This window comes from Heteronotia binoei, chromosome 21 (assembly GCF_032191835.1).
Source record: "Heteronotia binoei isolate CCM8104 ecotype False Entrance Well chromosome 21, APGP_CSIRO_Hbin_v1, whole genome shotgun sequence".
In the NCBI taxonomy this organism is placed as follows: domain Eukaryota; kingdom Metazoa; phylum Chordata; class Lepidosauria; order Squamata; family Gekkonidae; genus Heteronotia; species Heteronotia binoei.
In genome coordinates, this window is record NC_083243.1 from 139,139,937 (window position 1) to 139,165,905 (window position 25,969).

The 25,969-nt window shown below is 45.1% G+C and overlaps 1 protein-coding gene across 8 annotated transcripts in view; it reads right to left on the bottom strand.

The window, feature by feature from the left end:
- Positions 1-2,907: 2,907 nt before the first annotated feature.
- FAR1 (fatty acyl-CoA reductase 1) overlaps positions 2,908-25,969 on the bottom strand; it is a 119,348-nt gene continuing 96,286 nt past the window's right edge. For all 8 annotated transcript variants that reach the window (XM_060263142.1, XM_060263145.1, XM_060263139.1 and 5 more), the window contains exons 11-12: positions 13,163-13,290; positions 2,908-5,640 (exon numbers count right to left, since the gene is read on the bottom strand). In XM_060263142.1, the coding sequence (XP_060119125.1) occupies positions 5,478-5,640; positions 13,163-13,290 (291 nt within the window). In that variant the 3' untranslated portion in view covers positions 2,908-5,477. The remainder of the gene's footprint in view (positions 5,641-13,162; positions 13,291-25,969) is intronic.

Consider the following 25,969-nt stretch of genomic DNA (forward strand, 5'->3'; position numbering starts at 1 on the left):
TATTACTTCATAACAAGGCTCTTTTGGATATTATTGGCTACAAATGTCTTCAGCATCCACAAAGATGCACAGTACAAAAAGTCTAAACACATAAGTAATATATAGAACAAAGCAGTAGACAAGTGCACCTTTAAGACCAACTAAGTTTTATTTAGAATGTAAGCTTTCGCATGCTCTTAAGCAGACTTCATTAGACAAAATGGGAATGGCAAGAAGCAATATAAGTGGGCAGTGTGGAATCATGGGAATGTTTTTAGCAGATTAAAAGAATCACCAATAGGGATCTGTGTTTGTTAGTGTAGGACAAAACAGGGTTAAAAAAACATTGGAGTGATAAAAGCAGACTGCTGTCTAGCTGCGGGTGCTATAAATCTAGGTAACATTCTGGCTTTGTTAGTTTAAATAGAGGACATGGTTTCTCATGATATTATAACATCCATATAGTTTGCCATAAGATGGGTTGGTATATGCAATAAGACAAACAGCCATTATCCCCCATTTGAGTATGTCAATACAAAAAGACAAAAACCAACCCCCCCCCCCCCCAATATTCTGATACAGTTCTAAAAGAGAAATAATATAAGTTAGCCCTTAGAAAAACAGGGTGCATTAAAGTATAGTGGAAGATGGTTTATTATATGTAATGAGACAAACAGTCCACATCCCTCATTTGAGCATGTCAGCACAAAAAAAACATTTATTCTGATACACTGTTCTAAAAGAGAAATACACTGGAACACTGTGGATGCGCAGCTATACTCAGTGAAAGTTGGTTTAGCATATGTAATGAGATAAAAAAACCAACATCCCTGTTCAGTCCTGGGGAGGTTTGTTCCAAGTGTAATTCAGCAATTTCTCTCTCCATTCTGTTCTTGAAGTTCCTTTGCAGTAAAACAGCTATTTTGAGGTCACCTATTGAATGCTCAGGAAGGTGTTCTCCAACAGATTTCTCAGTTCTGCAATTCCTGATGTCAGATTTGTGTCCATTTATCCTTTGGCGTAGGGTTTCCCTATGTAGAGAACTGAGGAGCACTGTTGGCATTTAATGGCATATATAATGTTGGAAGATGAACAAGTGAATGAGCCTGAGATGGTATAGTTAATGTTGTTAGGCACAGTGACTGTGTTGTCTGGGTGTATGTTGCAGCAAAGTTGGCACTTGGGTTTATTGCAAGCTCTGGTCCCCGGTGTTCCTTCAGATGCAATGTTGTATTGTTGTGGGTGAGTTGTCTGAGACAGGGGGGCTGTCTGTGTGCAAGGGAAGGTTTACCCCCCAGTACTTTTGAAAGAGAGCTGTCACTGTCCAATAGAGGTTGTAAGTTGTTGATGATACGTTGAACTGTTTTCAGTTGAGAGTTGTGTGTGACCACTAGTGGTGTTTTGTTATTGTCTCTTTGGGGTTTGTCTTGTAACAGGTTTTCCCTGGGTATCATTCTGGCTTTGTTAATCTGTTCCTTGACTTCATCAGGTGGGTACTTTAGTTGAAAAAAGGTTTTTTGTAGACCCCCTCAGGTGAGAATCTCTATCAGTAGGATTTGAGCAAATGTGGCTGTAGCATAGAGCCTGGCTGTATGCAATGGGTCATTTGGGATGTTAGCTGGAGGCATGCAGGTATGTTTGTCGGTCAGTAGGTTTCCTGTATAAGGTAGTGTCTATACGTCCATCATGTATTTTTACAGTGGTGTTCAGAAAATGTATTTCTTACATAGACTGGTTCATTGTCAGGTTGATGGTAGGATGAAAGTCATTGAATGCTTGATGGAATGCATCCAGGGCTTCTTTACCCTTCTTTACATCTTTATGGTGTCCAGACCATAAAGATGTCATCAATATAACGCAGGTATAAGGTAGGATGAGTGGGTGGGAGTCTAGGAAGCGTTGCTCCAAATCAGCCATAAAGATGTTAGCATATTGTGAGGCCATGTGGGTGCCCATGGCTGTACCATTGATCTGTAGGAAAAGTTCATTGCCAAACTTGAAGTAGTTATGGGTGAGAACAAAATGGCACAGTTTGCATGCTTATATAACCCCATAGAATAGGGGTGGCCAACGGTAGCTCTCCAGATGTTTTTTGCCTACAACTCTGATCAGCCCCAGCCAGCATGGCCAATGGCTGGGCTGATGGGAGTTGTAGGCAAAAAACATCTGGAGAGCTACCGTTGGCCACCCCTGCCATAGAAGTCAGTGGGAAGTCATAATTCTGTTTAGGATTGTACTGTTAACTTAAAATTGCAAGTAACCAAAGTATATATTTTTAAAAATGCTCTGAGAAGCTCCTGCGTTTGACATGGTTGTCTGTACAATAGGCATTGAAGAGATTGCTTCCTACCTTCTACCTACACATTCCAGTCTAAGGCATATTTCTTTAACATGAGTTAGTCACCTCATATCTTTTAATAATAATAATAATAATAATACTTTTTATTTATATCCCGCCCTCCCCGCACAAGCAAGCTCAGGGCGGCTCACAACGTATAAGTGCAATACAATAAAATCATACATAGCAACTTTTTAGCCATTCTCAGTATGGCCATACATGAGGCCTTTTTCATACATGATCCAGGGGTCATTTTGTAGAAAAACAGGTGGTGGAGCTCATCCAGGGATTGTTATGCAGCTGCATCTACTATTCAATGTTAGGTAGGGGGGGAGGAGGAGGGGGAACTCTCAAAAAGGTTCAGGATCAAGATGTGAGTAAAACCAGACAGTGGAAAAGAGAAAAAAATTACACCTCTCTGGGGTCCTAGGTACAGGACTTATATCCTCTGTAGCTGTTAACTGAAGATGCTGTGAACCTGGGAACTAGACTGAAACACCTTCTGCATGCAAAGCAGCTGCTCTACCTCTCTTCAAATACACAGTAAACATTAACTCTTTGATTAAGGAATAATTTGCTCACAATTTGTATTTCTGTATTTGCACTTGTTTTAATATTTCAAGACAGGAAAAAATCTTTTAATGGTAACAAGAATAGTTGGAGTGATCCACCAATTTTGTATCTTTCCCATTTCTGGAAATCAGACCATTTCAAGATGTCTGGATGCTGATTTTACTGGTCCTGTTTAATCAAAATGATTTCTATTAGTGCTTCTACACAGTTTACACAACTTGATACATTCAACAAACAACATATTCAGGAATCTTTTTATTTTTGGTTTACAAACAAAGGCACCCAATATTTCTGTTTTATAAAAAGTTTATCATTTAAAATTTTCTTTGCAGAATCTGTTTCCACATCAGAAAACCCCAGCGCAGGGTAATGTTCTTCCTATGGTCCCAAATTTTGAGCTCTGGCAGACCTACTGAATGATCACCTGCTTAAAATGGTCTTCTGTGACTTCAGATTTCACTATTTTTAAAGTCCATGAGTAGATTTCTTAGAACACACAAAATTATAGATCCCCTTTGTTTTAGTTAACAATTCTGATAATATGAACTGCAACACTATAAGATCCAGATTTGAAAGATATGATAATATGAACTGCAACAATTTTTGTGGAATGCCAAAACACTACAGAACAGCATGGTGTTATTTCTTTGTATGAGGAAAACTAAACATTCAAATCAAACCCAGGGACTCCAAGATGGCAGCCATTAGGTATTAGAATCTTTCAAGGAAAATTGCATAACTAGTTTAATCACTGATTCCCTTCAGCAGCATTATGAACATTGGCATTTTATCAGTTGTATTACTTTTGAGGAGTTCAATAAGAACAAGATACACTGAGGAAAGTGAAAATAACATCCAAGCATCTTACAAATGCTTCTTTCACCAAGTTAAACTATACCCACACAGTTTATGGTGGGTTGGAGAATTCCAGGCACCTTGTGCAAAAAAAAGAAGAAAAGTCGACAGGCATGCTCAAATTCTAAGTAAATGATTTCAAGTCCAACAGAGAAGGATAGTTAGGAAGCAGCTGTAACATAATAGGAATATTGTCCACTGTAACACCTTCATTCACAAAATCCACAATTTATTGTACGTTCCATCACTGTCACAACAGTCTCTCACACTTCTTAATGTGTGGTCCTTGACCATACAACAGTTCTATCTCTGGGAAGAGTACACATAAAACTTTTAAAATTATATTTAAGCTCTACGTGAGAAAAAATTATCTTTTACTAGGAAGCTTTTTCTCCAAATTTAGATACATGTTCAAGGAAGTTTAATTTCCACAGCAGCTGAGTATAGAAAATGTGCTTTGTGTAACGCTTACATTGTTTATTCAGAAATCATTCTCAATTTACCTAGACAGTGATTATAAAAAGAAATCGCTACAGTAAAAGTTGATCAGTTTACCACCACACCACAGAGGGATGTTGGCTGTATCAAATAAGGAGGAATGTTAGTGTTTCTATAGACTTTTATACAAATAAGTTGTACCACAAAATTTTACTGAATTATATTTCATCTTTTATTGAGGACTCCTATATGTTTCTTGTGAATGCAAATTAAACATGCAGAAAATAGACTGATGTTTACTTAATATTTAACATCTTCCTCCATTTTTAAAATAATGCCAAGTTTTATTTATGTTGTCTTTACAGCTTAGAAGAAAGTAATTAAGAATTCAGTTTCAAAATGTTGTGGGTATGTAGAGTGGATGTGGTGTTCCCTAAACAAATTTATGTTCTGGATCTCAGAACAAAAATTAAGACATTCCTGATTTCTTGTACGACGTTGGAAAAATTCTAGTAAAAATGTGTTTCCTTCATTTGTATTTATTCTTAGGAATAAGCTTACTTCTTCTCTTGGCCATACAGTCAGTTCTTATAAATTACGATTCCAGAGAATGTAAGGAAAGCCACCGCTTGACTTGCTTTCTCAACTGGGGGGAGTTTATGTAGCAACGTGGACATATGCCCTTTAGATCATGGCCAATTATTTCAACAGTAATCTCCTGTAGGTTAGTCTGGATCAGTAGGAAAACTTTCAAAAGCAGGGTTCAATTAGGTAGGTCTCATTTCAGTAAGTAAACTTTACAGTCACCAGGAAGGAGGCAAGAGCAATAAAGGACAAACAGAAAGCCAAATTCACGATCATTTACAAAGACATTGCAATTTAAAAGTCTCAAATAAATAAGTCTATCACCTATGTCAATAATTGGTTCACCTTAACTAAATAAGCTTATTTGCCATAAAAATTGAGTTTACTATTTTAAGGCAGATTTTAATTCAATGCATTCCAAAATTGCACAGTTACACTGGTCAGTGGTCTAAAGGTTTTCCTCACACAGAGATATTAAATCTGTTTTGTTGGATATTTAACCTACGTATTTGCCTAATGACAGATTGCTCCGGAACCAGCCATATAATCTTCACAGAAATACACAATTAAGCATCACATGTACTGTATTTCACAATCCAGATCTAATATTTCATGGTTTTACAAAAGACAAGATGAGTAGGTACATTATACGGCTTTGTGCCATTAGACCACCATATGCATAGATGTCCTAATGCTATAATTGTCCTTTTCAGTATCTCATAGTACTAGAGGCTCTGAAATAAGAGAGGAACTTGTAACACAGGCTCACAACAAAATACCAGATGTTTCTTGCCATTTGTGATCTTGCAATGAAGATACGCCAGATGAGAATAACAAGCACGGTATTGAAGCCATAACGGATGTTCCTTAACCTAGAAAATAAATAAAATGCAAATTAAGAAAAATATGGAAAAGGATACATGATGCTGAATGGCGAATAAAACATAGGCATACAACAGTTTTAACACAGAGTTTAAATTTCTCCACAGGTAAGAGGCCTAATAATCAAGGTGGATGTATTTAGAAAATTCCTATGGTGCTGTAGACAACTGTACTGGGAAACTTCGACACTGATGGCAAAAGTATCTTGACATGGTGAGCCCAGAATTTTATAGTTTAGCTGCCCTGGGCTTCTCCAGGGCCACCCCTGCCACTAGGCAAACTAGGCGATTGCCTAGGGTGTGGCCTTTTGGGGTACCAAATTGGGTGCCCTTCACATGATTTGGTGATGTTATCGGAGGGGTGGGTGTGTGTCAGAAGCTAGCCTTGCCTAGAGTGCCAGACAGCCTAGGGCCAGCTCTGGGTCTCTCTCAAATCATGATTTTTAGACAACTTCTGGGGTACCGGTTGCTGGGTGCAAAATGGTTATATTTTATTTTGATGCCTATGCTAGAATTCTATTTTATAGATTATAACTTAATTATTTTGTAAGTATGTTTTTTACTGATGCTGTGAGCAGCCTTGAGCCCTTTGACCCAGGAGAAGGATGGGGTATAAATCTAAAAAAGAAATAAAACACCTGCATATCTTGCTAATCTCATCAACCAAGCTGGCACTGTAGCAGGACAAGATCAGCCAGCAGAGCTCATGGCTGCTACAGTCATTGCCAGGCGGCTGGCTCCTACCAAGGTGGTTGTTTCCATTTCCCACTCATTCTTTTCTTCCACCAAGTACCATAATTTTGTCTGCTTAGCCAGAGCTTGCAAAAGGGTAGCCCTGTTAGTGTGTAGTAGAAAATAAAAACAACCTTTGCTCATTTCTTAATTTCTCTTCATCTTTTCCACACTTTACTCTCTTCCTTTCATGATATATCTCAATTTTTCTCTCCCCCCTTATTTCTCAATCTTACTCAGTTCCTCATCCCTATCCTGGTTGGCAACTTAACGTTTTAATAGCAGTATAGTAGCAAACCCTTGTTAGTATTATGAAGAGAAAGGGTGTGTGTGTTAATATTTCCCCACAATCTATGAAAGTATAAAAGATGCTCCCTTACAAGCATGATAACTGAATGCTAATCTGATTTAGTGGTTACACATGTGGAACAGATGTTAAAATTCCCCTGCTTAATTGGATTTAATTATATTTTAAACACTGTTCAGTTAGTGGGTTGTTGTACTGATGGGACACCTAATATCCCTCTGTAAATGCTACTTCACTACTGTAGACACTAAGCTTCATTTTAAATGACAAGTGTCACCGTCTTTTTAGAAGATAAATCAGCAAAATTAATCCCAATGATCTCAGTACTTCTCATCCAGCACTACTACATAATAAATGTGCCTCTGCTTTTGTGCTAGCTAATGATATGAAAGTATGCAAATAATTTTTTAAATTGATTTATTGTGATATGAAATTTTTGTGAATTACAGCCCACTCCATCGCATATAAGAAGTGCATCCTATACTGGTGCACATAGGAATATATGTACAAATATAAAATTACAAAATTAGACTCTTGGTCTGTATCAGGGTCATATGATGGGCCCATGGTAGCTCTCAGCAACCCTAGGCCTAACACATGAATGAGGTCATATCCTGAACTTAAATTTTCTGCACTGATTCCTCTGAAGGAAGGTCTAGCGTCAGGGTTGGAAATTCATCCTGAACCACTATCCAATTAAGACAAAGGTGAAAGTGACACCTTGCAGGAGAGGGTCCCCAGTTAAAATGGTTCACACCCATGACTCATGAATCCTACTGGATTCCACGATGTTCTGTAGATAAAAATATCTCAAAACACATTCTGAATTGGATACCAGTTGGAACATGGTTCAGATAGTCTATTCCCTCAACAACCCAAAGAGGCAGTTAATCTGACCACTACTTTAAAAACTGTCCCTGCAGAAAAGTAACATGACCAATTACTGCCCTGGGAAAGGTGAATGAGAGAGTGATGTGGATCAATTCAAGGCCTTCTTGGATAACTCATGGTCTGCACTTTTTCAGTCTGGGCTATGGAACAGAGATGGTACTGGAGACCTCAGCTGATGATCTCTGTCTGAATATAGACAAAGAAGAAGAAGACTGCAGATTTATACCCTGCTCTTCTCTCTGAATCAGAGTCTCAGAGCGGCTTACAGTCTCCTTTATCTTCTTTCCCCACAACAGACACCCTGTGAGGTGGGTGGGGCTGAGAGCTCTCTCCCAAAAGCTGCCCTTTCAAGGACAACTCTTACGAGAGCTATGGCTGACCCAAGGCCATTCCAGCAGCTGCAAGTGGAGGAGTGGGTAATCAAACCTGGTTCTTCCAAATAAGAGTCCGCACACTTAACCACTACACCAAACTATGCCTCAAGGCTGCTCCTACTGAATTCATCTGCTGTCATTGATACAGTAGAACATGCCATTCTTGTTGAAATATGGAAGCATTAGTAAGTATCAGAAATGTGTTTTGGATTGGTTTAATCATTCCTTACAGACCAGACCCAAAGGGTTGTCACAAGAAACTACTGATCAGAGTGGGTCTTATACTATGGGGTTCCACAGGGTGTGATCTTATCATTCATAGTTTCAGAATTGCCATTAATATGCCAACACCCAGCTCGTATGTATTGAAAATTCCTGGTGACGCGATAGAAGTCTTCAGTTGCTGCCTGACTGTGATGGTTAAATGGCTGAAAGTGAACTAATTGAAACTGAACTCAGACAAAATGGAGGTAATGTTATCTGGGAAGTTCAAAGTCTTGAAGGACAACATATTTTCCATTTTCAATGGGGTCCTGCTGACCCTTGCTGCCTTGGTCAAGAGTCCAGGAGTTAAAAAGTTGGCCAAGTATTATGGCTGGAGAAGCAATCTAATGCAGCCACAAAAAATGTTTTCTTCCAACTTAGTTTAGCCTGGAAGATAGCCTTGACTTAGCTGATCTGGACACCTGGATCCATGTCATGGTAACAGTAAGACTAAACTACTGGACTGAGCTATACTTAAGTTTCATTTATACCCCGTCTTTCTCCCCACTGAGGATTCAAAACAATTTACATCAGTTTCTTCGCCTCCATTTTATTCTCACAACAACCCTATGAGGTAAGATAGATTGAGTGTGAATGACTGGTTCAAAAGTGGGGATTTGAACCTGGGTCTCTCAGATCCTAGTCCAACACTATAACCATTACATGGTACTGTTTCTTCTCAGGTCTTGTCACATTCTCAGGGTGCAGGCAGGCAGGAGTTCAAAGCCAGTCCAAGGTCAAAGTCCAGGAAGTCAAGCAGGAGCCAGGTCACCAATGCAGAATCACAAACCGGAATCAGAAGTCAATGTCCAAAAGCCAAAAGGTCAGGGTGTCAAGGAAATCAAGCAGGTCAGGATCAGGAATCAGGAAGGAGCATGGATGCAAGCCAGAGAATAGACTTGTTGCTTCCACAAGGCTATCAAGTCCTGGGGGGGAGCTATAGAGGAGTCTCAATCAGCCTGCTCCCTGGGTGGCAGTGACTCTGCTAGAACTGAGAGATCTGAAGCATCGGCGTGCCTCATGTCTTCACTCTGAAAGTTCTTTCTGGAGCCTGCTTCAAACTCTTGACATGGGAGGAGGAGAGCTTGGAGGAGATTGATCGTCAACAGGTGACACTGGTGCCTGGGGAGTGATTGATGGGCCAGCTGCTGTTTGTTCAGCTGAGGAACTGGCTGGCAACTCTTCCAGGTCTGTTAAATCCTTCCAGCTCCTCTTTGTCAGGGCTCATGACAGGTGTCCCCTTGAAGTCAACTGGAAGACTCCAGCTGATACACAATTTTGTGGCACAGTTATTACAAGGAGCTAAGGAGAGTATGATAAAAAAGGCCAACGCCATGCTGGGAATTATTAGGAAGGGAATTGAAAACAAATCAGCCAGTATCATAATACCCCTGCATAAATCAATGGAATACTGTGTGCAATTCTGGTCACCGCACCTCAAAAAGGATATTATAGCACTGGAAAAAGTGCAGAAAAGGGCAACTAGAATGATTAAAGGTTTGGAACACTTTTCTTATGAAGAAAGGTTAAAACGCTTGAGGCTCTTTAGCTTGGAGAAACGTCGACTGCAGGGTGACATGATAGAGGTTTACAAGATTATGCATGGGATGGAGAAGGTAGAGAAAGAAGTACTTTTCTCCCTTTCTCACAATACAAGAACTCGTGGGCATTCAATGAAATTGCTGAGCAGTCGGGTTAGAACGGATAAAAGAAGGTACTTCTTCACCCAAAGAGTGATTAACATGTGGAATTCACTTCCACAGCAGGTGGTGGCGGCTACAAGCATAGCCAGCTTCAGGAGGGGGTTAGATAAAAATATGGAGCAGAGGTCCATCAGTGGCTATTAGCCACAGTGTGTGTGTGTGTGTGTATATACACACACACACACACATACACACATTTTTTGGCCACTGTGTAATACAGAGTGTTGGACTGGATGGGCCATTGAAAATTTCTACCCCTCATATCCAGAGAACCTGCTCAATACACTTGGTTGGAGTAAAACTATATAAAGACCGCAATCATAAAATTCAGCAATTAAAACTCCAGCTTAAAAAAAGAAAAGAACTAGGCCAGGAGCATAAAATAGCTTTTTAAAAAGTCTCAACAGGTTCAAAGTCTGTTTGCATTATGCAATTTGAAGTTACCTATAATTAGCCCTCCCTCAGAGGGGGCAGAAGGTAAAGTCTAATCTACTAGAAGTTTAATATTATTCATAGAAACTTACTAAACTGCAGGGTTGCCAGGTTCAGGTGGAGGGTGGTGGAGGATTGGGGGAAATTTGGATTCAACCTCTAGTATATTGTAATCAAGAAAATAAGTGTAGCTGGGGAAGAAGCTACTTGAATGACTATAGACTGGAGCTTCCACAGCCAACAGATATTCATGATTGTAATGGCTGCAGGTGGAGCCTAAAAGTTGAAGAAGGTGTCTTTACCAAAACTGCTCCTGAGCTTCTTGATTTGCCTGCAGCATCCATTCCTTTATTCTTCAATGATCCACTTCAGGATAATTTTGAAAATAGTACTTGGACTGTGTACTGATATTGTGTGCACTATTATTTGTTTAATCTTATGGACAGTGCCTATTTGTCAGCTACATTTATTTTCTTGATTACAATATACTAGAGGTTGGATACAGAAATTGTTGTCATAATTGTTCCTTATTGACATAGTATTATTGTGCTACACAGTTTCCCATTGTTTACCAACAATTTCAAACTGTGGTTCTTACTTGGTTTTGCTTGGGAAATTTGAGTTACCAGAACCAGGTTGGCAAACTCTTGCAGATTTGAGGATGGGCCTGATGAAGACAGGGATCTCAATGGTATACAATGTTCTCTTCAGAGGGAACTGATCTCTGAAAGTTTGGACAGGAGCTGTAATTCCAGAGAATTCCCACCTGAAGGCTGGCATTTCTATGAACAGCATAGAGAACTCAAAATTGAAGACTGGTTCATATATGGCCTAGTATGTTAATCAATGGAGAACTGGAAGAACATTCATGCTAGTGCACCTTACATACTATATGTAAAAACCTCAATGAGTTTTTAACGTAAATGCCTACATGCATCCTACCAAGAAAAAATGGAGGAGGGGAAATCACATTTAGTAGGGTCCATTCACATGGGGGGGATATTTGAAGGCTACTGCTGACAAGGCGGTTCAGGCTTGTTCACATACAGTAGGGTATGAGTTACTAGACTCTTTGAGGCATTATGTGACCCAACCTCCCACATCACTGCCAGTCTATTTAATGTATCAGAATTTGAAGATTTTAAATTTATTTCCAAAACATTAGCAAAAGGAGTCTACAGTTTTTAAGGTGAGGTTACAGTTCCGATGGCAGCCTGTTCAACCTGAGGCGACTACAGGCTCACTCCAAGACAATGGAAAAACTTATCCGCGAGCTACTGTTTGCTGATGATGCTGCACTCGTCTCCCACTCAGTATCAGCTCTGCAGCATATGATGTCCTGCTTTGCAGAGGCTGCCAAGCTATTCGGCCTGGAAGTTAGTCTGAAGAAGACAGAAGTTCTCCACCAGCCTGCACCCCAGGAAGATTATCACCCTCCCTGCATCACTGTGGGTGAATCAGTTCTGAAGACAGTCCAGCAGTTCAGCTACCTGGGGTGCATCATCTCCTCAGATGCCAAGATCGACAAGGAGATTGACAACAGGCTGGAAAAAGGCAAACCGTGCATTTGGCCGACTGCACAAAAGAGTGTGGAGCAACAAGCATCTGAAAAAAGGCACAAAGATCAATGTTTACAAAGCGGTTGTGATGATAACCCTCATCTACGGCTCCGAATCGTGGGTTTTGTACCGTCATCACCTGCGACTCCTTGAGCGCTTTCATCAGCGCTGCCTTAGCACCATCCTCAACATCTACTGGAGTGACTTTGTGACCAACACTGAAGTCCTCAAGAGGGCAGAGGTTACAAGCATCGAGGCACTGCTGTTGAAGACGCAGCTGCGCTGGGCAGGGCATATTTCTAGGATGGAAAACCACCGCCTTCCCAAGATTGCTCTGTATGGCGAACTTTCCACCGGCCATCGAAATAGAGGGGCACCAAAGAAGAGGTACAAGGACTCCTTGAAGAAATCCCTTGGCACCTGTTGCATCAACCATCACCAGTGGTCTGACCTAGCCTCAGATCGCAAAGCATGGAGGCACACCATCCACCAGGCTGTCTCTTCCTTTGAGAACGCACGCATAGCTGGTCTTGAGGACAAAAGGAGACTGAGGAAGAATCGCACTGCTACAGCACCAACCCCAAATCAGACTTTTCCCTGCAGCCACTGTGGCTGGATCTGCCTGTCCCGCATTGGTCTTGTCAGCCACCAGCGAGCCTGCAGCAGACGTGGACTACTGCACCCTTCTTAAATCTTCGTTCGCGAAGTCAAGCCGAGAGAGAGACAGTTATAAGAAGAATGCCAGTCTCCTACTATGAGAAAAATGTAGGGCTTCAGATGAACAAAGGAAAACTAACATCACTTTTTAAAGTAACTCTGACCTTAATATGTTCTCAAAGGCCCCATTTTGTCTTTGCATGATGAAAAACATAGCTTAGTACTTAGTAGGATCAATCTCTTCCCTTTTCACAGCAATGAGGTGAAACCAAACAAAGACTAAGCAATGATAAAACAAAGAACTCTTATTTGCATTTCATCAGCCTATTCAGATAGCAATGTCTCAGTAGAACTCACTTGAATTAAATAATCTGAGGCTCTTGGATTACTACAAGGTTTAAATAGAAAACTCTGACATTATGCTTATTTTAGGGGGGGGGGAGGAAGGGAGAGAGAGAATCTGTTGAACAGGTGATCTAAACTGATTTGCTTCCAGAATGTAGCTGTTTACTTTAAACTTTGCCCACAGTAGTCAAAGCAAAGCAGGAAAAATACAAAATTACAGAATAAAGTAAAAAAAATATAAAGACATACTTATTCAAGTGTTTCCTAGCTGCTGGGAGACCAGACATTTCCTCATTCAAAACATATTTCTTTGTTCCCATGCAGTAGTTTTCCATATACTCTGCCCAATGTAACTGGCGAACATCAAAATTAAATACCTGCCATATAATAAAATTATTAGTATTACAATAAAGATTGCATACAAATATTCAAGGCTTAAGTATTAAGAATAGCATAAATTAAATTGCTACATGCTATTAAAGCAAGTGCAGTGTTACTGAGTTCCAAGAACTGTGTATTAGGAAGCTCTTGGACCAAACTAAAAGTTCAAATGGAAATGACATTGGGAGTTCCACAAGCAAAGCTCTCAATGTGCCTCTCAGAACTAGATACACAAGAATCAAACTGATAGCAGGATTGTGGTCTTAAGTATTAGCTTCACCTACATCATTTTCATGACTAGAAATGTCCCCAGGGAACCATTATTTGCTTACCTAGGCAAACATACAGATACTTTGGATAAGACCATTTGGATTTTTTGAGGCCAAGTCTGAGGACCAATCTAAACAATAAGTTACTTAAATAATCTGAGTCAGAGGGACCCTCTTTCCTTGCAGTCAGACAGCAACTGTAGGGAACTTATTTTCCCAAGCACCCAGATTCAGATTGAGATCATGGTGCAGGGGAAAAGGGGACCTTCTATCTTCCCCTATACTGTTTTCATGAGCCGAAATAGTCCATGGGTGTGTGTGCTTTCTATTTATTGATGAGATTTTTATCTTGCCCTTCTCTGTAAAAGGCTCTGGGTGGGGTACAATGCACCAACAAACACATAAAAACAGTTAACATAATTTAAGTTAGAATCTAAAAAACACTAAACCTACATGATGGCAAGATGGTAGTGCCTAAACCTCAGGGATATAGCTGAATGTAAATCAGGAGGGCCACTGAAATAAGAAGAAGAAGATATTGGATTTATATCCCGCCCTCTACTCCGAAGAGTCTCAGAGCGGCTCACAATCTCCTTTACCTTCCTCCCCCACAACAAACACCCTGTGAGGTGGGTGGGGCTGGAGAGGGCTCTCACAGCAGCTGCCCTTTCAAGGACAACCTCTGCCAGAGCTATGGCTGACCCAAGGCCATGCTAGCAGGTGCAAGTGGAGGAGTGGGGAATCAAACCTGGTTCTCCCAGATAAGAGTCCGCACACTTAACCACTACACCAAACTAGGCCCAGCCCCCATCCTATGATACAAATAGGCTTGACAATCCCCAGGTCCCAGCAGGGGTTCTTCCACTTTCCCAGGCTCCTTCCCGCCCCCAGTCAGCTGGCTGGCAGGGGGAAGCCCCGCCCCCAGAGGACCATGCCTTTCCACCTCCGGAGGCTTCAGTCTCTGATTGAAAGGCTTCCTCTTGGGTTGGTGTGTCTGTGTTACTTTGAAGAAGTTGGCAGCAACTCGTGAGTAGAGAGGTCAATCCCTTGCTTCAGAGTTGCCAGAAACAGCGTGGGGGAGGGAAACTTCTGCTGAGCACTTCATTATTCCCTATGTGGAGATCGATTCTCATAGGGTATAATGGGAAATTGATCTGGAGGTTTCGGGGGCTCGGGGGGGGGCTGTTTTTTGAGGTAGAGGCACCAAATTTTCAGTATAGTATCTAGTGCCTCTCCCCAAAGTACCCCCCGAATTCAAAATGATTAGACCAAGGGGTCCAATTCTATGAGCCCCCAAAGAAGGTGCCTCTATCCTTCATTATTTCCTATGGAAGGAAGACATTTAAAAAGGTGTGCTGGCCCTTTAAATGTGATGGCCAGAACTCCTTTGGAGTTCAATTATGCTTGTCACACCCTTGTTCCTGGCTCCACCCCAATGTCTCCTGGCTCCACCCCCAAAGTCCCCAGATATTTCTTGAATTGGACTTGGCAACCCTAGATACAAATGAGTACAGCAAATAGCGTTGACTGCTGCTTGGGGGTGGGGCTGCTTAGAACAAGGGAGGTCAGATATAATGAGAATCCTGCTGCTTCAACCAAAGGCCTAGAGGCACAGCTCCATTTTACAGGCCCTGTGGAATTGCAGTAAGTCCTGCAGGGCCGAGCTGAATTGGGAGCTTGTTTCACCAGGCTGGAGCCAGCACCAAAAATGTTCTTTTCAAGGTTAGGCACGTGTCTTTTGGGCCGGGGATTATCAGTAAGTGTTTGCAGATCATAAGACTCTCCAGGGAGCATATTGGGAGAGACAGTTCTGCAGATATATTGGTCCCTGACTACATAGGGCCTTAAAGGTTAATACCATAACTTTGAACCTAATGTGGTACTCAACTGGCAACCAATGCAGCTGGTGAAGCCCTGGCTGTATGGGTGCCTACAAAGACATCCCAGACAGGAAGCAGGCTGCTACATTTTGCACCAACTGAAGTTTCTGGGCCAAATTCAAGGGCACCCCTGCATAAAGTGAATTACAGTAATCCAGTCTGGAGATGACCACTGCATAGATTACTGTCGCCAAGTTGCAGGAGGAAAAGTTAGGGAACTCCCCGCCTGATCAGCCAAAGGTGATAAAAGCCATTGCAGGGCTGCTGCCCTCCAGCTGAACAAATAATACCCCCAGAGACAACTGTTTCAGCTTGAGAAAGCTGTGTAGACGGAAAAGGCCACAGTCCCTAAAGCTGTCATCTGACTGCAGGGAAAAGTGCGTGAGGTTGAAGGAACACTCGTTTAAAAAGGAATTAATGCCCAGACAGAAGTATGATGTGGAAATAGCCCTGGTTTATTAGCCCCTTCCATTCTTACACATTTCTTAAAGTAATCTCCTGGTTTATCTTCCTCCTAAACAGGAAACAAGACAGTGAAGTATCTATACTTATACAGCAATTTTTGTCAAAAGGAGAATTTTTAAGAAGCCTTACCAAAAACAACAAAACCCCTAATATCAAGATAATTGCAGAATATTTTTCACAGCAGTTATGTGAACTTCTTAATCCTCCCAAGGTGCAAAAATCGGTATTACTTTATTACTTTAGCATAGGGGTCAGTGAAAAGCCATGGAAACCTGATAGCTCTCTCAGTCATGGCATTAGCTACTAAGAAAAAAATCAGGCCTCAAGAATAACTTCCCTCAGAAATGCAGGACAAAGGACAAATTTGGAATTGGGGTCAGAAATACCCCTCATTGAATGCATCCAAAAACCACAGACATGTAAATGGGGCCAAATTGACCCCACCATTTTTAAAGCAGAAGACACAGTTGGGAAACCATAAATTTCTGCTTCAAAGGACTGAGAAGTACCTGGGGCTGCCAATTCTTTCATTGCTCAATACAGTTCTGAATTTCAAGCCTAGGCAAAACCTCAATGAAATGCAGTATTGGTGTGCCAAGGTAGAAGTGCAAGTGGCTGTGCAAGAATGTCACACCTCCTTAGATTGTCATTTCAATCTTTCACACCCCCCCCCCCCCATCTAAAGTTGAAAAGGTGACTCAGAGAATTGGGGAAACTGAAGGTGAAAAGTTCAGTGGACAGGTGGCTGGGGTAATCTAGAATACTTCCTCGATCCCCAGATATGTAAAGGTGAGGAGATCACACCCCGAGGTGTGCAAAATCTGAAGGACAAAGGAAACCAATTAGCTCAGTAAGCAGATGGCCAGGGATCATCTTAAGTTCCAGGCTTCATGGCTCCTTCAAGTATGGAAAATGTGAGGTTCAGAGGATGCTTCTAGACATGTCCTGGCTTGGTCTTGCAATAGGGTCTAGAATGAATCCATTTCCAAAAGTGCAATGCAGTTCAATTTGAGCTTTTCTATGAGGCAATGGGCATGAAGGAAGCTTTTACAGAGCACAAACACAGGGATTCTACCTGCTCTTACTATAAACTCAACAATTCAGGTGGCAAAGACTGCTTTCCCTTGGGGTCACTGCAACCCCCAATTCCAAAAGTGTTCTAAATCCTCAAAGCAAAAAAAAAAATCTATAAATTATGAGAAAAAGATTTTCACTGTTTGCTCCACCTTTGTATAAAATGGAGATAACAGGTGTTGGTCCATCTATTTAAGCATGGGAACAGTGCTAAAAGCATTTTTTCAATTTTTGGGGGGTCTACAGAACCCCAAATTACGATCATGCACAATGCTTTCATTTTCAAGCCAAGTCTATCAGGGCCAGATTGACCTCATTTTCCCTTCTGATGAAACTCAAAATTAAAAAAAAAGAAAGGTAGTGGGGAGGAGAGAGAGTGACTTCAGGGTACCACAGGTCACTGAGGAGAAGGCATAACAGGAGGTTGTTTCCTGTCTCTGGGGTCAAAAATACCCTAATTCCTTGGGAGGCTTAAAAGAGTTCAGTAAGTACTCGATATTCATCTATTTTTAGTCCTGCTCTAATATTACATGCAGCAAAGACAAACTGAAGAAAATGATGTCTTCATGGCTCTCATTAGTATTTTATTCAACATTATTTAGATTACAGAACTGTAATCCTCAGAACAACACTAATTACAATAATCTTAGAGGTATTCATAATTATACCACAGTACAAATAAGGAGATGGCACTCTCAGAGATGTAAGCCTCACTCATTTGCCCACTGCTAGCTATGTTTGAATTCTCAGAAGACACAAAGTCCTGTATGAGGAAAGTCCTACGCTCTGTAGCTGTGAGTTTTGGCTGCTACCCAAATAACTACTTGCCTATATAGAGCAAATTTCTTTGAGCTCCTCTTTGCAGGAAACGTGCATTGTCTACAGAAGGAGTTGCAGATGCATTTGATAGCTACATTTTGGCCTTGTGTGTCTACCAATTAACATTTTCCATGTATAGTAAGCAAGCATCACAATGGGTGAATGAGCTGCCATGGAACTGCTTGGAGTGGGTGTTCATACTGTCCCAACTCTCCTTTCTACAGCTGCTATTGTCCTTTTTGCTTTGCTGCTGGGGAGCATAGGACTGCAACTGTATACAATAGCAAAAACTCTGGACTGTCATCATACAGGACCATAACAGTGTGCCCTTATCACTGATAACAGTAAAAAGAATAAATTCACAACAGAGACCTGATCACTTCAATAGTTACTGTTATGTCCTGCATTCAAATCTCTATGTACAGCACAGCGCACGCTACAGAGGCGACCAGTGGAACCCCACTGGTCCCCGGATGTAGCTCGCTAATACGCACCGCCAATCAAGATCTGTGGCGGGAAGTTTAACTGACAAGGATTGGACCTGGTCTAACGGAGGGTTGTTCCAGGGCATGTATATAATTGCGACCCGGCCCGCCATTCTCCCTCTTGTGATGTACTTGCTAATAAAGTATGTTGCCTTCAACACGTCTCATCACTCAGTACATTACAGTGGCGACGAGGATGGGATTCTAGCCAGGTAACTTACGCAGTGAACTTTGCTGACCTGGCTGGAGACGAGGAAGGCACTCAGTCCAGGGAGACTGAAGAGCCCGCTGCCGCCACCATGGTGAACCCGAGCGTGACGACGGGCCATCTTGCAGAGTTCAACCCGGCCAACCCCAATAAGTGGGAGACCTACATGGAGCGGGTCGACTGCTACCTAAGAGCGAACCTGATCACGGACGACAGCCGTAAGAGAGACGTGCTTCTGAGTGTCTGCGGAGAGGCCACCTTCGAGATCGCCAAGGGTCTCTCGGCTCCCGCGAAGCTCACGGAGAAAATGTACGAGGAGATAGTCAGACTCCTGACCGGGCACTTCTTGCCCCAGCCATCCCTCATTGCCCACTGATGTCTCTTCCACAGGAGAGATCAAGGGCCGGGAGAGACAGTCGCAGTCTACCTAGCCGCCCTCCACCAAATCGCGGGAAACTGCAACTTCGACAAGCTGGACGAAGCCTTGAGGGATCAATTTGTTTGGGGCCTTCGAGACGAAAGGCTACAGCAAAAGCTTTTTGCGAAAGAGAAGCTCACCCTACAGAGCGCCTTCAACAAAGCCATCTCGTTTGAGAGAGCCACCAAAGGCTACAACAACCCGCGAGCAGAAGCCGTCCACCAGGAAGAAATGGCACCGACCAACCCAGAGGAGGAGGAGGCAAACCAGCTCTGTCGCCCAAGGGCGGCCGCGAGACCACGAGCAACGGAGAGACCAGCCAACACCAAGTGCGCCAGCTGTGGGGATCCACACGAGAGACAGGACTGCCCCTATTGGAACATGGACTGCAGGAACTGTGGGAGAGTGGGCCACATAGTGTGAGCTTGCCGAGCCGAAAGTGACCCGCAGGCGCCAGTCCACCAACCACGACTCGACGGAGGCATACTCGACCGCATCAACGAGCCTGCAGGTAATGAACTTGCCCCTCACCACCCCCGACAAGATCAGAGTGTCGGTCTCTATCGAGGGCGCTCCATGCCTAATGGAGCTGGACTCGGGCTCCTCCATCTCCATAATCTTGGAGGAGTCGCTTAGAAAACTTTGCCCGAATCAACACTGATTCGGCTGTATTCGGAATCGGCTGTAGCCGATTCCCATTGCTGCCTATTATGCGGCAGCCGAATACGGCTCGCCGTATGCTTCCGAATAGCTATTCGGAAGTATACGGCTGTCAAAGCTGTGTCAAAGCAAAAGGCGGGAATGGCTTCTGCAGCCTCAAAGGAGCTGCTTTCCCGCCTTTAGTGGCCTCTTCCCGCCTCTCCTATAGCCTCCCTGGGATCAGGGAGGGGGGAGGGGGAAGAGGAGCCCCAGCAGCCAATCCAAAGCATGCATTTGCAAAATGCATTGCAAATGCATGCTTTGCAGGGCTGTTGTGTAGCTGATGGCCCAGCCATCAGCTACATTGTTGTTATTTTTGATCTTTTGCTTACTTGGGTATCCAAGTAAGCACTGTTGTCTGGCCAATCAGAGAGCAGTGCTATTTTTTGAAATTGCTCTCTGTAGGGCCAGAGAACCTTTTTAAGGAGTCTTCCTGCTGGACTCCTCCATTGCTGTGTTGGTGTGTGGCTTGGTGTGTGTGAGAGAGATTGTGCTGCTGCTGGTGGCTGGCCCTTGGCTTCAGTTGCTGCTGCCTGCTGCTCTCTCACTCAGCCTTACTTCCCTGGACTCAGAGAAAAAAAGGTAAGACAGTTTTGGGGTTCTTGTTTTAGTTTTTGTTGGTAAAAGGACTAGAGTCCCTTTACTTGTCCAGATTTGGGTGGGTGAGTACTGGGTGGGTAGGGTAGCCTATTTGGGGTTGGGGTTAGGTTCTGCTGGGGGTTGGGGCCTGGGGTGTGGGGGTTTTGCTAATTTGCCCATATCTTAATTTAGTGAGAGGACTTTTTAAAGTGCAGTGTCCTTTTACTTCTCCTGATTTGGGTGGCTTGTATTTCTTGGGGTTAGGGTGAAGGGGTTTTTTTTTGGGGGGGGGGGAGTTCCTGTATTATTAAACGTTGAGTTTTTTACTGTTTCATTGTTTGTTGCTGCTGTGTTGTGTTGCTGCTGTGTTACTTTTATCTTCAGGTTATTTGGGGGGTGCTGTTTGGCCTAATTTTCATTGTTTAAAAGGCCACTTTTGCCCCCCTTTTCTGGTTCTGGTTTTAGGGGTGGGGGTGTTGTTATTGACTGATTTGGCCTGAGTTTTCTTATTGGTGAAAGGCCACTTTTTAAAATCTTGAGTTGCTTTGCTTGGCCTTTTTTTCCTGTTGTCACTTTTCTTGGTTTGGGGGTGGGGGCTGGGGGGGTGTTGTTGACTGATTTGGCTTAATTTTTCTTATTGGTGAAAGGCCACTTTTTAAAATCTTGAGTTGCTTTTCTTGGCCTTTTTTTCCTGTTGTCACTTTTCCTGGTTTGGGGGTGTGGGGGGGGTGTTGTTGACTGATTTGGCTTAATTTTTCTTATTGGTGAAAGGCCACTTTTTAAACACTTGAGTTGGTTTGCTTGGCCTTTTGTGATTCTGCTGGTTTTGTTTTGGTTTTTTAAAATTACCTCTGGTTGGTGTGGGGGTTGGCGAGGGTGTGTGTGGGCTGGGTCACTTTCTTGTTGTTATAGAGTGATTTTGGGAATCTGAGTGTGCTCTCGGTTTGGCTAGGGCCACTAAATAGGCTGCCCCACTAATAAGGGTGTTTTTAGGGATCGTGTTTTTTTGAAATTTAAAACAAAATTAATCCAGTTTAGGGCTTTATCTCCTTTCACAATTTAAGTAGGCCAGATAGGGGTGCTTTAAAAAGTCTTTAGGTTTCTCATAAAAGGCAGCGTGACTAATAGGCCACATCAGGCTCCCTTTTAAAGAGACTAGGGTTGCAGTGCATCTTGCTTTCAGCCACTGAAAGCCGGTGCATCCTTAGATTTCCATAGGGTAAACCACAGCTTCTCTCTAGTTATAGGGGACACCTGATTTCTAGTTTGCAAGGAAATCAGGTTTGTCCCAGGATCTAGTTAGGAGAAGTTTAACTAGAAGGATATAACAAGGATTGCCTTCATCTCAAGGTAGCCTTTTAAAAACTGCAGCCAGGTAGAGGCAGGATCACCTAGTCTCCTAAACTTTACCAGAGTACTACTACCCCAACCCAAAGAAGGACAGGTTAGGGACCAAAAAAAAAACAAATAAACAAGCTTTGGTGGGAGGGTTTTTTAAAAAGAAGTCAGGGCACCTGTTGGTTCAGGGTACAGTGCAGTGAGTTAGGTTTGTAAAAAAACCCACTCTCAGTTCAGGTTCTGTGAGACTGGCCAAGGGTGACATGAGTGACAGGCTGCAGAAGAGGGGCCCTGGGGGCAAGGCCAAGGAGAAGACTAGAGGGGTGGAGGGGAGGGGGAGGACCCAGGTCTCCCCCCCACCTGTGCGTGGGGCCACTCCACAGCCACTTTCTAGCACTCCGACCTCTGGCCGGAGTGTGATGAAGAAGAAGGCCCGCCTTGGGCCCTTCATCGAGGCTGCTGCTGGGGCGCCCCAGCAAAGGTGCCATTAGGTGCTGGCACTGCGCAGGGGTCTGCTGCTCGGGCAGTCACTCCTCCAGCTGATGTCGCTCGGCCTCAGCAGCCGGAGGAGGGGCAGCAAGAGCAGCCCTCCTTGGAGATGAGCTTTGGGGACAGTTTTCTGTCCAAAACGATCACCCCAAGGAGGGTGGAGAGTGTCGTGCAGGAGCTGGAGGAGAAGCTGGTTGAGGAGGACCAGCCCCCTTCTTCGGTTCCTTCGGGCACCAGCAGACCTTCAGGGGATGGCCAGGAGGGGAGGCCGCATGGGGTGGAAGGGGAAGAGATGGAGACACACGAGGTGCCTCCATCTCCACCCACTTCCCCCCGGCGGCCAGCCCCTCCTGCCACCCCGAGGCACGATGTGTCTCCCCCGAGCACCTCAAAGGAGGTGGCTCCGGACACCCAACCTGCCAGTCAGTTTGGGCATCCGTTCACCTCTGAAGTATGGAAGCATTTCCAATTTATGGAGGATCCACGTTATGCGCAGTGCAAGCTGTGCAGGGCCCAGATCAGTCGTGGGCGGGACCCTGCCCACCTGACTCCGGGGGGGATGCGGAATCACCTGCGGAAGCACCACCCAGGGGTGCTTCTTAAGGGGGAGAAGCAGGCTGGTGCTGTGTTGTCCAAGCGGACAACAACACCACCCAGCCAGGGGGTCCGTCCCATCGTGACTACCCCCGCTCTCCAGGAGCGTTCTGTGGGAGAACAGGGACGCCAGGCATCTCTGCCTGAGATGTTTGGTAGGGGCACCTCTGTGCCAAGAGGGGGAATCAGGCACGGCAGGAGGGTGATCGCCTGGCACCTTGCCTGGTCGGTTGCCCATGGGCTTCCGTTTTCAGTTGTCGAGAATCCTGGGGTGCGGGGGTTGCTGGAGTACCTGGCGCCCTGGTACAAAATTCCTGCTAGAACCACCCTTAGCAGGACCATTGTGCCAGCTCTTTTCAGGGCGACCAGATCTGTGGTGAAGGAGCATTTGTCCCGTGCTGCCGGGGGGACTGTTCATTTCACCTCAGATATCTGGACCTCCAAACATGCGTTTGAGGGGTATCTCTCCCTGACTGCGCATTGGTGGCAACCCAGTGAGGTGCGGGGTGGGGGTGGCAGTAGTGACAGGCAGGGTCAGGGCCGCCGGGCCGGCTATCGCTGTGCCTTGCTGCACGCCGAAGCAGTCGACGCGCCGCACACGGCGGACACTCTCAGAGCCATCCTCTCACAGCAGTTAGAGGGCTGGGTGGGCAGCGGGGACGTCACCAAGGGCTTCGTGGTCACTGATGGTGGCTCAAACATCAAGGCGGCTGTCCAGCGTGAGGGCCTAAAACGCCTTCCTTGCGTGGCCCACCTTCTCCTCCTCGTGGTCAAGGACGCATTGGGACAGACGAAAAACTAGGATCGTCTGTATCAAGCCGCGACCCGTGAGTACCGACTTCTGCTCCAGAAATGTCGGTACATCACGGGTCACTTCTCATGCAGCAATACGGACTCGTATTGGCTGCGTGAGAAACAGACACTGACAGGCGTGCCATGGCACCGCCTGCTCGGTGACGTCAGCACACGCTGGAACTCCACCTGCGCCATGCTGGAGTGCATGGTGGAGCAGAGAGCAGCCCTGGATGCCTTTGTCTCTGAGACGAGGGTCTTTCGGGATGAGAACCGTCTCACCCAAGAGGATTGGGTGGTCATTTCTCAGACTGTGGAGGTTCTTGGGCTCTTCAAGACCTACACAGAAATGCTCTCGTCTGACATGGCGAGCATCGCACTGGTCGTCCCCATGGTCCAGATGGCCCGTGAGGACCTGGCCTCGTTTCTAGTGCCAGCTCAAGGCCGTGCAGACGTTCTTCCAGTGGTGCGCGCCCTGGTTGTTAGGCTGCAGGTTGGGCTAGAGGCCCGCTTTCAGACTTTCACCCAGGATAAGGTCTACATGATGGCAACCATGTTAGACCCGCGCCTTAAGGGCACAGTCGCCGAGCGGGCCAATGAGCTCGATTGCTGGCGAGATGAGCTCTCCCATAAGGTCGAGCGTTCCAGAGTCAGGGGGGGCCCAGTGCCGATAGTTGAGGAGGAGGGGGGTGGAAGCAGCTCATCTGCGACTTCCGCTGCTGTTGTTCATCCCCAGCCTCCCCAGCTAGGCAGTGTTTCCCACCAGACTCACGCCACGAGGAGTGCTGAGGTGACATTCATCAGGCGGGTCGTTGGCCTCTCTAGGAGCGGTAGGGCACCGAGAGCGGAGACGGGTGCTGCGATGGTGAGGGACTATCTTTTTGAGCCCCTCGAGCCGCAGGAAGCGTCTCCTTTGGACTACTGGGTCACGAAGGAGGGGGTCTGGCCGGCCCTCTCCTCCGTGGCCAAGGCGTTCCTCTCCTGCCCACCGACGAGCGTGCAGAGCGAGCGCGTCTTTTCACATATGGCCGACATTGTCTGCCCACATCGCAATCGCCTGCAACCCTGGACAGTTCAGCAGTTGATCTTCCTGAAGGTCAACTTGCCAATGTTCGGCTCCCCGAGCATGGACTTTGAGATTGAATGAAGTGAGCACCTACTTGTGCCTGCATCCTCTCTTGGCCCGCGCTTGGAAGATGGTTGTAAAATGCTCCTCCAATAAAAACTGACTAGAGTCCAAAGACAGCCCAAAAACTCACTCACAAATTGATTGGCAGTGCATCCCCCACCCCCCTCATCCCTCCCCAAACCAAAAGTGAATGCTGGTTTAAAAACTGCAAAGCGATCCAAATTTCTCCAGTCCTCCATCCACACATGCCTAATAATACCGAAAGGGCCATTGCAGCCCCCCAACTGTAACCGACAGCACACACAGGCCCAGCCAGGATAACCCACCCAGTTTTTTTTCAGGGGCAGGAGGAAGAAAGAGGGAGGTGCCAGTGATGATGACAGGCAGCCAGCAGCCATACCAATGCTGAGGTCCCTCTAATGGGACAGTGATGCTGGTGTGTTACTGCTGAGCTGAGAGAGAAGGAATGGTTGCCTTCCTCTCACATAATCTGAGGCCCTCCCAGTGATCTTCCTCATTTGGGGTGCAATTCTGGCTCGCCTCCTCGTGGTGCACCCTGGGTAACGCGAAAGAGCCGGGACCAGCCAACCATCCATCACTCAAGGTAAGTCAAAATGCTTCTTGCTTTGTGTTACAGAATGATGTAGAGCTAGGTGTGGTGGTCCACCACTTCTCTTATTTGAGACTAGAGTTGTGTTGTTTGGGGCAGGGAAGCTGGCACCTGGGTGAGAGACCCAGAGGCAGCATGCTTGTTGTGGTTGGCCAGCTCTCCCCATGTTGTTTGGGGCAGGGCTGGAGAGCTGGCATCTGTAGATTGTGTGTTCTGTGGCAGGGAAGCTGGCACCTGGGTGAGAGACCCAGAAACAGCAGGCTTTTTGTTGCTGGCCAGCTCTCCCTGTGTTGTTTGGGGCAGGGCTGGAGAGCTGGCATCTGTAGATTGTGTGTTCTGTGGCAGGGAAGCTGGCACCTGGGTGAGAGACCCAGAAACAGCAGGCTTTTTGTTGTTGGCCAGCTCTCCCCGTGTTGTTTGGGGCAGGGCTGGAGAGCTGGCATCTGTAGATTGTGTGTTCTGTGGCAGGGAAGCTGGCACTTGGGTGAGAGACTCGGAACCAGCAGGCTTTTTGTGGTTGGCCAGCTCTCCCCGTGCTGTTTGGGGCAGGGCTGGAGAGCTGGCATCTGGGTATGCTGCAGCCAGGTCTGCAGAGCAGACCTTGAGCAGATTGTGTTTTGTGTGGCAGTGACGTTGGCAACTGGGTTTACATTGGTTCCAGGCCTGCGGGGTTCATAGAGTAGATAGAGGGATGTAGTGCATTTGGGTCCTATAGAGATTCTCTGGTGTGAAGTTAGGTTTGGCTTTGAGTGCCCCAGGAATTGGACCCCCTGGTCCAATTTTTTTTTGGCCTTGTGGGTTTTGTGTGGGACAGTGCCCTGAAGCTG